This window comes from Emydura macquarii, unplaced genomic scaffold (assembly GCF_026122565.2).
Source record: "Emydura macquarii macquarii isolate MOO-44397 ecotype Brisbane River unplaced genomic scaffold, CSIRO-AGI_Emac_v2 contig_1253, whole genome shotgun sequence".
In the NCBI taxonomy this organism is placed as follows: domain Eukaryota; kingdom Metazoa; phylum Chordata; order Testudines; family Chelidae; genus Emydura; species Emydura macquarii.
Window position 1 is genome coordinate 38,399,027 of NW_027131390.1, and position 15,847 is coordinate 38,414,873.

Sequence of the window (15,847 nt, forward strand, 5' to 3'; positions counted from 1 at the left end):
CAGCAAGGTGGGATGAGCACAACCTGCTCCATCCTAGAGCCCCTCCCCACCGGCCCAGCACTTCAGCCAGTTCCCACATGGCTTTGGGGCCGAGCCTAAGGGTGCAGAGATGGGGGAGGCCTCATTAAAGCGCAAGGGAGCCAAGGCTTCTAGCAGGTACTGCTGTGGGGCCCACCTGTGGCATCTGCAGGAGCTGTACAGGCGATTTGCCATGGGAGTAAGTGTCTGCTCTTGTCTAAGCCCAAGCTACAACCTCATTTCACAGGTGTGGACCCAGGGCAGAGTCCAAGGCCATTGCTCCAACGACATCACCCCCATTCTTTGCCAGCAGTGCTGCAGATAGCTGCCTCTTCTGCAATCCGCGACTGCCAGGGCATTGTCACAGCCACAAGCTTGGCCCCTCACTTCCAGGAGGTAGATGCAGCACCCAGTGTGCCAGGCTCACCTGTCCCTTTAGTCAAGGGCTCCACCTGAGAGAGGGCTTCCAGCCGGCGGGGCGTGCTAGCCAGCTATTGACACACACATGCAGTTTTCTTTGTGGTCACAACATTGAAATCTGGCCTCAGCTCAAAGCCTTCTCCTACACACCTGGTTGGTGAGGTTGGGCCTAGACAGTGGGATGATGGGTTCAAAATGTGCGGGTCATCCAAAGCAGACGCCTGCCCTGCAGGGTTAGCTTACGCTATGCACACCGGAATTACTCGTCTAGTGTTAGTAGATGGACCATGGGAGCCACTGCGTCCACATGGGCAGTAGAGTTGGGGGGCACAGCCACTATTGGGGGGCACGTCCTGTGTGTCTCAGCACTGCAGGGAAGCTGAGCTACACTGGGATTTCTTTCTCAGCCAAGCATGAGAGAAGGTGCACGTCCCTTCTGGGCACGCAGGAGGGCTGCCGTGGGTGCAGTGTAGACACCCCCTCTCACTGCAGCACCTTAGCAGTGGTTCTTTACACGGGTTCACCTGGCATGCGGGTAGAAAGGACAGTGGCAAGGGGGGGAATTTTCCCCTATGCTCAGTGCTGGGCCCCCCTGGAAAACCCAGCCCCAAGCCAGTTCCTGGCTTGGTCCATCCAGCAGGAAGGCCCAGTTGCCCTGGCTGGTCACCTTGCTCCTGTAAATGAGATGCTGGAGCTTTGGATCGGCTTGTTTCACCCAGTGTTTTTCACGGGTGTTACCACACGTTGCTGTTATGCCATGATCCCTCCCGCCAGCAATTATTCCTCCTCGCCCGCAGGGGTTTGGCCCTAGGCCCTGGTGGGGATGGGCACCACAGTCTGCATTACCATGGCCCTAGCCCCACCTAGGTCAGCTCTCCCTCAAGCTGCTGTAACAGCCACAGCTCACTGCGTTACAGCAGGGGAGGTCAGGAGCAGGCCCTGAGTGTGACCAGCAGAGCATGGCCCTAGAGCACAAGCTCCAGCCAGCCACTGGCCCGTTCCAGCCGCCCACCCAGGGGAGCTTGGGCAGCAGCTTCGGGGTATGACTTTAAATCAACACGGGGGCGAGACGAACCAGGTCAGCCTGCCACGCAGGCCCCTTCCTTCCATGGATTTTATTTAAAAGCCAAACAGGAGCAGCTGCATAGATGGGCCCTGCCCCCCTGGCCCAGCACCCCCAGTAGCACGGGTGTTGTCTCCTCCATAGAGTCACTTGGCCCTTGCAAGGGGGGAGAGACAGCTCAGGCCCCTGGGAGCTGCTTGAGGCACCCCTCTTTGGCAGCCCCCATCAGCTGCAGCAGGGGTGCATGTCTTGCGTGAGCTTCCGTTCCCCTATCTTCTGCTTTCTCGCCGCCATATTCTCCTGCCAGTCCCCCTCCTTCTCCAGCACCTGTTCTGGATTGAGCCACCAGCGCACCCCCCCTCCAGCGCCAGCTAGCCATCGGGAGAGTCGGGCCCTCCACAGCAAGGTGCAATCCCCGCGGGCGCCGGATCCCGGTGCTCAGGGCTGCTCTGAGCACCGGCAGAGTGGCAGTGTCTATGGCTGCACTGAGCTGCCCTGAGTGGCAGGCACACCCTCGCAGAGGGTAGGACGCGGGCCCAGAGCCCTCTCCATCAGCAGGAGGGGCCAGGTACATCACGCCAGCCTGCCCAGGGTGGCTTTAAGTCCCCTGCCAGGGTTGCCTGCGGTCGAGGCCCATCTGGCATCAGCAGCTGGACGGGAAATCTGCAGCAAAGTCAAACTCATTCTGGCCCAGCCACAGCTCCGGGAGCTCGTTGGCCCTGTCCAGGCCCAGTTCCACCACCAGCGACATCAGCACCTCTTCATCCACAGGATCAGAATCGATAATGCCAGGGCTGTGGGCTCCAGCAGGGGGAGCCAGAAGCCCTTGGCCCAGGGGCTGGGCCCCAAAGCCCCAGCTCTGGCGGGAGCCAGTCTCAGCCGGGAGCCCCGAGACGCCCATGGTGTGGTACTGGCTGTTGAGTTTCTGCAGCTGCATGCTGGCCAGCAGGTGAGGGGCCGTCTGCAGGGTGAAAGAGGGCTGCTTGGATGGCGGCGGGGTTGCAGAGGGGGCCAGCACGCCTGCACTGGCTATGTGGGGTCCCGTGCTGACCTTGCCGGCATTCATGCCCACGCCAGGGTAGTGCAGGAGGCTCACGGCGTTGCGGTCCTTCATGCCCAGGCTGGGATAAACCAGAGAGCTCATCTCCTGCGGGGTCCTGGAAGAGGAACAGGAGTTGTCACTACGTAGCACCACGCCCCAGTGCCCCTGCCTCGATCCCACCAGCCTCCTGTGCTTTTAGCAGAGGGCGCCCCAGACAACCACCCTGAATCCCTCCCCGTGCCCAGCCCCACAGCCGCCTGGATTCCTACAGGGGAGCCAGCATGCAGGGCTCTGCCTGGCCTTGCTGAGGGCCTGAACTGGGTGCAAGGGGCCGCCCCATTGCTGAGGAGCTCAGGCAGAGCCAGATGCATGGGGCTCTTGCATCGCCAGCCTGCCAGAAGTAGTACCTGTGGTGTCCCCAGCAGGATTTGCCATCCGTTCCCGCGCACCAGAGACACTCCGCCCTGTGGCAAGGGTCAGCCTCAGGCCTGGTACCGCTGGAGGCCCCTGTGCACAAGCAGAGGGACTGGAGCAGGGGGGCAGGTTACACCCAAACTCTGCCAGCAGCTAGCCAGGGCCCCACCACCCCGTGGGAGCCAAAAGCCAGCTGTGCCCATACATGCTATTCCAGCCCCATCACAGCCAGCTGCTGGCAAATTCCCTTTCAACCCAGCCCAGCCCCCACCTCCCCACTCTGCCCCTTCCTTCAGGTTTGGATGCCGGGGCAGTCACTGTTTCTTGCTGTTTAGTGCTAGTGAAAGCCACCACGCTGCTGCCCCTGGAGACTAGCGTTTAGCCCCAGACCTGGGGCACCAGCAGGGCGCATGCTCTGCCCGTTTCCCTGCCAGCCTGCCTTCAGGCTGACCTTGGGGAGAGGCCGAGGGGAGTTCTCAGGCTATGGCAGTTGGGCTTGGATGATGCCGGTCTCGAAGGGGATTGGATGACGGGCAACGGCGTCCCTTGGGATGGAACGTGCAGCGGCAGCCAAAAAAGCTAACAGGGTTAGCAACCATTAGGAAAGGGCTAGATAATAAGACAGTAAATATCACCCCACCACCAGAAAGATCCATGGCACGCTAACACCTTGGATACTGTGTGCAGTTCTGGTCACCCCATCCCCAAAAAAATGATTCAAACTGGAAAAAGTACAGAGAAGGGCAACAAAAATGATCAGGGGTATGGAACAGCTTCCAGACGAGGAGCGATTAAAAGGACTGGGACTGTTCAGCTTAGAAAAAGAGACGACTAAGAGGAGATATGATCGAGGTCTATAAAATCAGGACTGGTGTGGAAAAAGTGAATCAGGGAGTGTCATCTACTTCCTTCACATAACACAAGAGCGTAGGGGTCACCTATGAAATAGGCAGGTTTAAAACAAAGGATGCACTTCTTCATCCAGCACAGTCAACTTGGGGAACTCATTGCCAAGGATGTTGTGGAAGCCAAAAGTGTAACTCCACGTTCCGGGTGGCCCTAAGCCTCTGATTGCCAGAAGCTGGGAGTGCATGACGGGATGGATCACTCGCTAATTGCTCTGTTCTGTAAATTCTCTCTGAAGCACCTGGCACTTGCCGCTGTCAGAAGACAAGAGACATGAACCAATGGTCTGACCCACTATGGCCATTCTTATGGAGAAGCACAGAGATCATTCCCAGCATTGTCAACTCTTACAAGATCTCGTGCTCTTCTCAAAGCCCCAGCTCCTGGAGTCATAGATTAGAAGAGATGCCAGGCCTTTGTTTAAAAGAAGTACACATCTGGCCCCTGTGGCTGCAGAGAAAAGATGGGACGTGGGACCCACCCAGTACGGCCTAAGGCTCAGAACCCAGAAGACACTGGAACAGAACCACATTTCAAAGGCCTAGTCCACATCTCAGGAAGCAAGGTGGGGTAAATGCGTCTTGATTGCCTGGCCTGCAGTGCCTGAGACCCCTGGGTTGAGATCATCCCGCCAGGAGGGCCAGAGTCCTTGGGCAGGAAGGGAGCTCCTTGCTGGCTACTGCCAGACTGACCCCAGACAGCAAGGTTCTTTGACCATGAGCCAGTCAATGGGCAGCTCTTGGTAGAGGCCCCTGTCCCAGCCCCCTTCCTCGGCACCCCAGCCACAAGGAGCGTCACTCAGCTGGCTAAAGGGCATTTCGGGAAGACCGCAGGAGCATCCTGCACTGCAGGACCCAGCCAGGTCCCCCCCCCAATACACACACGCCTGCCCCCGCGCTGTTCTTATGTTCCACTTCCACTCTCTTCCCATGGCCACTGGGTGCCCCCGCAAGGGCCCCACATCCTCTGCCTCTGGGCGTCTTGGAGGGGCGCAGACACTGGGGGCAGGCCCAGGGATGGGGCTCCCAAGGTTGACCCCGCAAAAAAACAGCGAACGCAGACAAGGCGGGCCACTAGAGGGCCGAGAGAGGGAGCTGCATGCTCCGTCCGCTACAGCAGACTAGCCAGATGGTGGGACCCTGCCATTGATGCCCTTTCCCATCTCTAACTGCGCCAGTTCTCTGGCTGGAGCTTTGTCTGGACGCCCGCAGTCACCACCACTGCCCCTCCGCATCGAGAGCTGCACCCACTGGCTCTGCCACCCCGAACGGGGCTGGTTGACTAGGAGTCAATGCCCAAAAGGAAATGCCTGCAGGTCCCAAGCCAGGGACGGACAGGAAGACAGACAGATCTGGATTCTGCCTTTTCTCGGCTGCTAAAAACATGCCCAACCACAGTCGATTGTTGGTCCAGGACCCCCGGAGGTTTGGAAGCCATAGCCAAAGGGCTGGGATCTGCCCCGCCCCCTGGGGAAGGGGCCTCCCAGAGCAACACCCATCCACACCTCCCTTGATGATCATCACCACTGCAAATGCAAGGCCCATCAGTGCACCAGTGCCAGCCCCTCCTTCTCCAGGGACCAGCTGGCACAAGAGAGCAGCCGTCCCTCTAGTTAGGCCCCCCAGTAACAGCCTCCCCTCCCCCATGGAGGATCTTGATTTAACTGTCCAAGATGATGCTGGGACTGCACACGTCCTGTGGGTAGTGGAACACTTCCTCCAGCGCTGGTGCTGCAAGGGGAGGGGTGCCAGGGAACAGATGGCCAGCGGCCTGTTAAACTGACTCATGTTTCCGTTTGGACTCTGGGGGCCCAGACAACCCTGCCCCTGCCCCAAAGAGCTGGATGTAAAGGCATCTCCTTAGCCAACAGGGGCCAACACCTTCTAAAGCTCTAGTGTAGACAGGGCCGTGCAATGAATGGAACTGAGCCAGTTTTAGCCTCTGTGCTGCTTTTCGGGAGGTTTTTCATTTTGTGAAGAGCTGCTGTAAAACCCCCTTGAGATGCCAGGAAACTCCGGCTGAAAGCCGCAAGGCACAGCAGCGGCGAGGGTGGGACACGAGTGCCGGCAGGCAGCAGAGTCCAGCTGGGACTTCAGAGCCTCAGAGCCCACTGGAACGCCAGCTCGTGATGGTCAGGCGGGGCCGGTGCATGGGAGAAGCACGGCTCTCGGCAGCGGGAGGAAAGCTAGGATGAGTGCCGTCCTTTGCTGCAGGTTTGCTAGAGCGTGCCTGTGCCCACGCTGCTCACCAACAGCAGGCCCAGAACAGACGGCATGCCCCCGGCACTTTAGCAAGAGATTTGCCATTAGCTGTACAGGGTCTACTACACCCAGCTGGGCCGTTCTGATTCCAGCCAGCAGAGGGCAGCGGCAAGGCTGGCGATACAGGAGGCAGCTATAACCACCCCACATTCCTCCGTCCCTCCCCAGCCAGCCAGGGCTGCTCCAGGAAAGTATCTTGGATTCAGCTTCAGTGCAAGGCAGCTGCCCGTCCAACACCACGTCTAAAGAGCCTCCCTCCATGGCAGCTAAGGGGCCCTGGAAGCCAGGCTAGAGCAGCTTGGGATCCCAGGGTGAGCCTAGCAGAGTGCGGTGAGAGGCAGAACAGAGCAGTGGTTAGAGCAGGGTCCGAGTCGGGAGATAGGGTCACGTTTCGCCTCCTGGCTCTCTGCTAGGTGAGATGTGTCTAGCGTGCACTGACTCTCCTGGACGAGCCGTGCAACTGGTCTGTGCCTCAGTTTCCCCACATGGGGAAGGCACTGCTCACTTTCCTACAGCGGAGGGGGCTGCTGCTCACTTCACACCCGGAGACCGGGGCAGGTGCTCGCGCTACTCAGCCCGAAGCGGGCAATCCGGTGTCAGTCGCGGACCGGTAGCAGGTTTGAGGGGGTCAGCTCAGAAATGCAGCGTGTCCCGTCCCCCCCGACCTGGGAACAGCCACCGGAGCGCAGACGGTTCCCACACAGCTCCGGGCCGGCGGCCGCGAGGATGGGGATCCCTGGACCCCCAGATCGCGCAGACCCGGCCGGGGAGGGGCCGCTCACAGATGGCAGCTACCCTGCCCCCCGCACCCCCTTTGTCCCCGCCTCGCCCAGCAGGAGGGAGGCAGGCCCGGCCCCCGCCGCAAAGGGGCCAGGAGCGCGCAGCCGGCGCCCTGCTGCGGGCCCGATCCGGGGGCGCTGCCACGTGCTGGGCCGGGTCCGGGGTCGAGCCCCCGGGGCGTCGCTGCGAAGCGGAGCGGGCGCCTCGGTGTGAAGGGGCCGGGCGGGATGCGGCGACCCCGGGGCTCCGGGAGCTCCTGCCCCCGGCTCTACACTGGCCCCGAGCCGGCAGCGCCCCGGAGCCCGGCGCGCAGAGCCCGGCAGGGCAGCACAGCCCGCGCGGGAAATTGGGGGCTGAGCCCCGCCGCTCTCACCTCTCGCCGGCTCCCGGCCGGGCGCCCCGCCGCTCAGAGGCGCGCCCGGCTCCCCATGGAGGCTGCTCCGGAGCCACTTCGCCGCCCGCAGCTCAGCGCAACCCGCCGCGGCGGCCAGGGACAGCGTCGCCCCCGGGAAGGCGCAGGGAAGCCGCGGAGAGCGAGCGGGGCATCCACGGCCGGGCCGGGCCGCGCCAAACCGAACCGCTGCTCCACCGCTGCTCGCTCCCAATCCGAGTCCTAGCCAACAGCACCCGGGACGGGACGGGATCGAGCGGCGCAAACCCTGCCCGGACGGACACACGCAGCCTGCGCCGCGCTGCTGCGCTCCCCCTTTATAGCCGGTGTGATGATGCTGATGATTATTAGCACATGGCCGGGCAGGCTGGCTCTCAGCGCCGGGAGCCTGTCGCAAAACGCGGACGGTAATCCTGGGAGCGGGTCGCGTGTCCTGCCCATGCCTTGTTAGGCCCCTGTGATCCGGCCAGCAGCAGGTCCTTGTGGGGGACAATTTAATCCCACTAGTTCAGAGGGAGCTTAAGCCAGTTTCCATGGGGGCTAGGATGAGACTTTTGCTGGGGGGCAGATACATGATCCACCAGCTGCTTTCTGTGGGGCTCTTGCACCTTCCCCTGAAGCATCTGGTGCTGCTGGCCCCATCAGGGACAGGAGGTCCAGACAAGACCCTGGCTCTTAGCCTCTCTGGCACTTCCTGTGTTCCTATCCACCCAGGAGCTATCCAAGGATCTTCCAGGCCCTGGCCCTGCACCAGGACTGGAGGCAGTGACAGAAATGACACTGTGTGAGAAGAGGGGGCTCAGACCAGGTTCTTATCTTGTGCCTGAAGTTCAATAGCCAGGGCAGGCCTGGGCCTTTCCATCAGTGGCAGCAGCCTTCAGCTCAGCATGAAGCTGCCCAGGCTTCTTCTGCAGACTGGCTCCCTGACTCAGAGTAGTGCACTCACAAAATAGCAACTTGTTGCCAGCTCTCCTGATTGTATTAGGAGTCCCACAGGATTTGTTTTGTCTGAAAGTCCCAGCTCTTGGAGTCACATGATCATGGGAGACACTCAGCTGGCATTTTTTTTAAAGTACATTTCTAGCTCTAAGATCAGACACCAGAAGGCAAATATAAAGAACTCAACATTGACTGTTTAACGTCTCATGATTTTAAAGCCAAATTCATGAGTTTGGGAGCCCGACTCATGGTTTTTGAATGACTGGGGTTGGCAATGCTGACTTTGCTCCTACATCTCTCCTCCCCACATCCACTCTTTTTAGCTATTTTAAAGGTGACCTGCAAAGAATGTCCAAAAAATTGTGAGTATGGCCCTTTTTAATCTTCATACAACGTATAAAGAAGGCCTGGAAAGTTTTGTTTTATTTAAATTTTTGCTTCCCTTGTTTGTTTTTTACTGTACAGCTTGTCTATATAGGGAGTTATTCTGGAATAGCTATTCCTGATTAAAGCATTCCCAGTCAATGCCAGTGGATTTAGCTCAGCTGTATTTGTACAGCACCTAGCATGCTGGATTCCTTATCCATGAGGATGGCTTTTAGACACTGCATTAGTAAATAGTAATTAATAAGAAATGTTGGGTGCAGAACAGGGTTGAAAATCTGGTCCTTGTTTATCACAGGACAGGGCCCCTGACCTGGCTCGCTCCATGGAGAATTGGCTATGGCTTCAGGATGGTGTGATGGTGTCTTGATGCCAGGGCATAGCTGCACCCATCCTGTTGGCCTTGACACAGACTCTCTCATTCCCTTCACTGTTCCTTGAGGACCCTCGATTTCACCTTCCCCACCCCCTCCGTCGGTGAGATGTCTCCAGTAGTTCATGTGAATTGCAGCGATTTCTCTGGTACCTCTGATCTGTCCATTTCCACAGGCTAGGACCGTGACTCGGCCGAGAGGGGACTGGCTGTTGCTGGCTTCCAGCTGTGATTGCCTCTTCTCAGAGGGGCTGGCTGCTGGGCTGGACGTTGGTTTGGAATGGCTACCACAGCACTAGGTTTGTTTCCTTTGCCTTTCACAGGCCGATAGAAACTGCTAGATGGGATCACATCCCAACCCAAGGTCCAGCTCATCTGACAGTGACTGGTGCCATTTGTAAAGGCTTGTGTGGATGCTCTTCAAATGTTCGTGCCAGGCTAGGGGCAGCCTAGGCTAAATTACAAGCATCTGCAACCTGGAACACAGCTCTGGGGAGCATTCCTACTGGTCTTTACGAATTGATTAACGAGCTGGAGCTAACAGACAATCAGAACAAGCTTTGCGTTACATTTTTGTACAGCATCGCTGGACTAACACTGCTATGAGCTGCAGTGCCCGGTTTAAAATATATAATACTGCCATTGACATAGAGGTTTTTAAGGCCCGGCTTGACACAGCCCCGGCTGGGATGATTTAGTTGGGGTTGGTCCTGCTTTGAGCAGGGGGTTGGACTAGATGACCTCCTGGGGTCCCTTCCAACCCTGATCTTCCATGATTTAGTCACATTGGCCACTCTAAATCAATCTGCCTGGCTTTTTTCCAAGCACAGGGACGCTCTTAACCCTGGGATGTGTCTGAAATAGTTTTTCCATCATCTGCGCCTGGCCCTCCTCCCATGCCAATGCGTCCAACTCCGGCAATGTTGCTGGGCCTGCCCTGTGGAGATGTGGAATCACCTGCACGCAAGGAAGATCTGCAGCTCCAAGCGATGGAGTGATTCAGTTGGAGTTGATGGAGTTGATTCAGATGGAGTGATTCAGTTCCCTCCCTGCTTTGTGCTCTCTTTTCAGTTTGAGCTTTGTGGATGTCAACATCCAGCTGCTGGCGCGTTACGCTTTTCTCCGCGTGAGTAAAGAGCCCTCTAACAGCTGCTGCCTCGCTCTCAGCTGGTGAGCCGCACGTTGCTGCAGTTCCTAGGGATGGACGCGTACCGTGGATCACCGTGCTGCTGGCCAGGTACTCAGCTACTGCAAATCTTTGTAGCCCCATTGGCTTCAACAGAGCCATGCCAATGCATGTCAGCTGAGGGTTTGGTTCTGTAGTATTCATGTGCTCATTCCTGCACAGTAGGGCTAATGCCAGTGGGGCTGACCTCCTCCATCAAGTGCTTTGACATCTACTGGTGAAAAGTGCTGGATAAGAGCTAGGGCTTTTATTCTAATTGTCATTACCTTATGTCTCCAGCAGATCCTGGTTTTCCCACCCAATGTGCCTTTTCCTTCTGATAAGGGGAAGCAGCTAGCTGAGACCAGATCTCGAGTCGCGGTGCCAGGGGAAGCGCAGAGGGATGCCTGCTGTGATGCTCTGCAGCTGAACTGGAGCAGAAAATGGCAGCAGGGCTGGGCTGTCTCCGCCGCACTAAGAGAGATTCCCAGCACAGCAGCATAGCATGGCTGCTCCTTTGCTCGCCAGAGCCTCTCACGCAGCTCCCTAGTTGCACTGGGCTGCCAGGGCATGTCAGTAGAGCATTTGCATGCCGGCCCCTGGGAAATGCACCTGGGATTCAATAGGGAAAGTCCAGCTTGTTCTCTGGAAACCAGCTCTGAGCATGCAGCTCCTCCCTTGGGAGTAAATGCTGCCCTTCCTTCGGCCCTGCAGCACGCTGCATCCAGATCCAGTGTTACTCCCCTCCGGGTTTTGCAGGAGCCCTGGGAGATGGTTGGAAAGGGGCATCTGTTCAGTTTCTCTGCAGAGGTCTCCCTCATCAGTGGCTCAATAGCCCTTGAGCTCGGCATTCAGAGGCAGCAGAAAGGCCTCCGGGTGCAGCCCCTCCTAGCCCAGCTTCCACCCCCCCAGCCTGACAGCACAATGAGCATCAGGGAGATGCAGTCCTGCCCCTTCCTCAGCATCAGGTCACACACCTGCACCCAGGATGGAGCGGGACAAGGGGTGCTCCCCACACACTGTGCACACAGCTGCTGGGCCAGGCCCTGCAGGGACAGCAGAGCCCTTGGAACTGACGAGCGGATCCTTGCACCGTTACCCAGCACAGGCCTTACTGTACCCTGCCTCGTCCAGCTCCTAAGGCCGGGGTACCTGAGCCGGCCTTACAGGGGCGCCCGCGTGGGGGCAGCAGGAGGTCTGCACAGAGCGCACGGGGGGCTGGGGCCTGTGCACGTGGGAGCCCGCTCTCCTTCAGGCCCCTCGCTATTTCTGCCCTTTGTTTCTCTTCCTCCCGCACCCGCCTTTCTCGGTTCCTCTCCCTCTTCCCTGCCTCTCTCCTCCTTTCTTCCCTCTCCAGATCCTGCCTCCTCATGGGCGTCATTCGCATCCCCTGCCTCAGTCCACTGCTAGAAATAGCCAGTGCTGCCAGTTAAGGTGAATCGGGGAGGGGGGGAGAGGAAAGGAGAATAAACTCACACCTCTGAGCGTCATTGGTTCAGGCTGCCTGCAGACTCAGGCAGCCATCCCTGCATCAGCTGCACTCCACCCACATGTGGAAGGCTTCTTTGCAATTACAGACACTAGAGGCAGCTGCAATTCTGACAATGGTACCTGGGCCACATAACTACATTGTTTGGGTCAGCACCACCCAGATCTGTACGACTGACACCCCCCACGATAGCATTTTTCTGCCTGAAGGTCCCAAAAGCACTTAGCTGAAGAGTATATCCAGGAATCAGGTCGCCCTCCCACCCCCCACTGAAAGGCAGTCACCTCTGGGGTGGAACGCTGTTTAACAGTGCCCAGCAACACCCCAACATTGCTGTGCAAGCTCAGCAAGTTTAGTGCCCCTGCGCCCTGCTGTGTCTGCACTACGGAGCCTTTAGCGGTGTAGCTACACCTGCAGAGCCGCATAGCATAGATGCAGCCCACACTGGCAGACAGGGGTTTCTGTTGGTGCAGGAACACCAGCTCCCCAAACAATGCTAGCTGTGGTGATAGGAGGCCCTCTGTTGTTGGTGTAGTTGGGTCCACACTGGGGGTCATGGCAGCATAGCTATGGGGGGAGGGGAGTGTCACATCCCTTGCCAAGGTTGCGCTGTTGCTACAACGTTTCAGTGTGGACCCAGCCTAGGTCGGTAGGTGGCAGCGTAGAGCAGCTGTGACTTTAACAAAAACGTAGCTTTGCGACTGGTTAGTGCTTATTTTAGTTGTGATCTAACAGTTTTATGTCCCTGGGTCTGTCGAACATTGGTGGGCTTTTTAATCTAAAAGTTGGTACGATTCCAGCAGCTGTGAACGAGGGAAGATTTTCAGTGCAATAGGATGAGCTGAGAAGAGGGCCGGGACCGCACAGCTGGGGAAGCTCTGTCCCATGTTCCTGCATCTGAGGGGAAACGTCACCTATTGGTTGGTGCATACGTCCATGTGTGCAAGAGACACATGCAGAGGCTCCCCCCGCCGGCTACCCCAGCGCTCGGACTAACAAGCCAGGAGTTCGAAGCTCAGCTCTTGTCTGCAATCCACTGAGCTGAAAACTTGAATAGGAGCTATTAATTCATCAGAGGTGTACCTGTGTTCACATGTTTGTGTATAAACGACTGCAGGATGTGAGAAATGGAGGGCTCTAAAACTGCAGCGCTAGGAACTGGAGAACAGTCACATTCTAGATACAGAGAGTATCTAGAACAGAGGAGTATAAAAATGCTGCTCGAGCATGCAGGAATGAAATGAGGAAGGCCAAAGCACAATTGGAGTTGCAGCTAGCAAGGGATGTGAAAGGGAACAAGAAGGGTTTCTACAGGTATGTTACCAACAAGAGGAAGATTAGGGAAAGTGTGGGCCCCTTAAAGAATGGGGGAGGCAACCTAGTGACAGAGGATGTGGAGAAAGCTGAGGTACTCAATGTCTTTTTTTGCCTCTGTCTTCACAGACAAGCTCAGCTCCCAGACTACTGCACTAGGTGGCACAGAATGGGAAGGAGGTGAACATCCCGCAGTGCTGAAGGAACAGGTCAAGGACTATTTAGAAAGATTGGACATACACAAGTCCATGGGGCCAGATGCAATGCATCCGAGGGTGCTGAGGGAGTTGGCTGATGTGGGAGATGGCTGAGGACTGGAAAAAAGCAAATATAGTGCCCATCTTCAAAAAAGGGAGGAAAGAGGATCCAGGGAACTACAGACCAGTCAGCCTCACCTAACAATCCCTGGAAAAATCATGGAGCAGGTCCTTAAGGAATCCATTTTAAGGCACTTGGAAGAGAGGAAGGTGTTCAGGAACAGTCAACACGGATTCACCAAGGGAAAGTCATGCCTGACCAACCGGATTGCTTTCTATGATGAGGTGACTGGCTCTGTGGATGTAGGGAAGGCGGTGGATGTGATATACCTTGACTTTAGCAAAGCTTTTGATACTGTCTCTCACAGTATTCTTATCAGCAAGTTAAAGAAGTATGGGTTGGATGAATGGGCTATAAAATGGATAGAGAACTGGCTAGAGCATAGGGCTCAACGAGTAGTGATCAATGGCTCTATGTCTAGCTGGCAACTGGTCACAAGCGGAGTTCCCCAGGGGTCGGTCCTGGGGCCGGTTTTGTTCAACATCTTTATTAATGATCTGGAGGATGGCGTAGATTGCACCCTCAGCAAGTTTGCGGACGACACTAAGCGGGGGGGAGTGGTAGATACCATGGAAAGTAGGGATAGGATACAGAAGGACCTAAACAAACTGGAGGATTGGGCCAAAAGAAATCTGATGAGGTTCAACAAGGACAAGTGCAGAGTCTTTCACTTTGGATGGAAGAATCCCATGCACAGCTACAGACGGGACCGATGAGCTAGGCAGCAGTTCCTGCAGAAAAGGACCTGGGGGTAACAGTGGATAAGAAGCTGGATATGAGTCAGCAGTGTGCCCTGGTTGCCAAGAAGGCTAACAACATATTGGGCTGCATTAGTAGAGCATTGCCAGCAGATCGCGGGAAGTGATTATTCCCCTCTATTCGGCATTGGTGAGGCCGCATTTGGAGTATTGTGTCCAGTTTTGGGCCCCCCACTACAAAAAGGATGTGGACAAGTTGGAGAGAGTCCAACAGAGGACAACAAAAATGATTAGGGGGCTCGAGCACAAGACTTATGAGGAGAAGCTGAGGGAACTAGGCTTGTTTAGTCTGCAGAAGAGAAGAATGAGGGGAGATTTGATAGCAGCCTTTAACTACCTGAAAGGGAGTTCCAGGGAGGATGGAGCTAGGCTTTTCTCAGTGGTGGCAGATGACAGAACAAGGAGCAACGGTCTCAAGTTGCAGTTGGGGAGGTCTAGGTTGGACATTAAGAAAAAGTTTTTCACTAGGAGGGTGGTGAAGAACTGGAATGGGTTACCTAGGGAGGTGGTGGAATCTCCATCTTTAGAGGTTTTTAAGCTGCGGCTTGACAAAACCCTTGCTGGGATTATTTAGCTGAGGTTAGTCCTGCTTTGAGCAGGGGGTTGGACTGGATGACCTCCTGAGGTCCCTTCCAACTCTATGATTCTATGACTCAGACATGTAGACAGAACAGAAGATGGAACAATCTGGGCTGTGTTATGTCCTGCAGTGGTGTCAGAGAAATACGCATCCTCAGGTTGCTGAGACCAGGTGGCTGGAGACGTTGGAATTGCATCTAGGTCAGCCAGGGGATTTCTGGCACTTCTGTCAGCTCTTTCCCCACTGACTGACGTCCTGATTTAAGGGGCTGGTCCCCTGTGGCAAAGGACACACGTGAGCTGACTGAAAGGCCTGTCCAGGGAAGAACAAGCTCCAGCTGCAGGGGGGATTTAGGGAGAGCCTGGTGCGCTGGCCCAGGTTGGGTGATATGAGTTTCACATGCCATGCTTGGTGTCAGAGGGCTCTGCAGTGAAAGCGGCAACGCCTGGCTTGTGCCTCTGGAAAGCGAAAAGCTCAGTGCTGGGGTGGGCACGGCCAACAGAGCTGGGGGGATGCTGCAGGAGTCTCCTCCTGTGATGGGAATGTGCCTTTTCTAAGATACTCACCTTCATTCTGTCTCTGCAGCTGGCACTGCCCCACAGATCCTCCCCAGCTGCTGAGCAAGTGCCCGGAGCATGCCCAAGTCCCGGAGCTGCAGAGGGGCACATGTGGAACAGGAGGGGAGGTGCTCGTAGCGCTCAGGGCCAGGACTAAACTGAGCTGCAGAGCGAAGCTTGTCCTGGTTCCCTGCAGGCGCTGAGCCAGGCATCCCGACAGTGGCCTGAAGTCACCACCGCTCCCCCTGAGCTGAGCCTGCTGCACAGTGCGGCCCAAGAGGGGCAGCACAGAAGAACCTGGTCCAAGGTGCGTGTGAACGAGCCAGCCACCTCCTGATGTCCCCACGTGGCCTGAGGCTGCTCTGTCGGACATCCTGCCTCAGTTTCTTCACTTCTCAGGGCACGCTCAAATTGCCCCTGAAAGCTTCAGTGCAGCACACACCCCCTGGGGGTGCTGGATGTGCTGCATAATACATCATCCCCAAACTGAAGCTCTCCAGTCACCATCAGGTCCATTCTACCCACCTCCCCAGCTGCAGCCCCTGCCATGGGGCACCTGCTCACCCCCAGCCACCTCTGTGGTCTCCCCCAGCCTAAGCCTCCTGGCTGTTCTATACAGGAAATCAGTTCCTTCATCCCCTGCTGATTCTCCTAATTAAACCCCAGGGCAGTGCG

At 56.8% G+C, this 15,847-nt stretch overlaps 1 protein-coding gene across 1 annotated transcript; it reads right to left on the bottom strand.

Moving 5' to 3' along the window:
- Nucleotides 1–592: 592 nt before the first annotated feature.
- Nucleotides 593–7,601, bottom strand: CITED1 (Cbp/p300 interacting transactivator with Glu/Asp rich carboxy-terminal domain 1). Its single transcript, XM_067549784.1, has 2 exons — nt 7,278–7,601; nt 593–2,658 (listed from the first exon to the last, which is right to left on the bottom strand). Exon 2 carries the CDS (start codon nt 2,643–2,645, stop codon nt 2,145–2,147), a length of 501 nt encoding a protein of 166 aa, XP_067405885.1. The 5' UTR covers nt 2,646–2,658; nt 7,278–7,601; the 3' UTR covers nt 593–2,144.
- Between the last annotated feature and the right edge of the window lie 8,246 nt (nt 7,602–15,847).

What these genes read in the sequence shown, in the direction of transcription:
- CITED1 (XM_067549784.1), bottom strand. Translation starts at nt 2,645, where the DNA reads ATGAGCTCTCTGGTTTATCCCAGCCTGGGCATGAAGGACCGCAACGCC.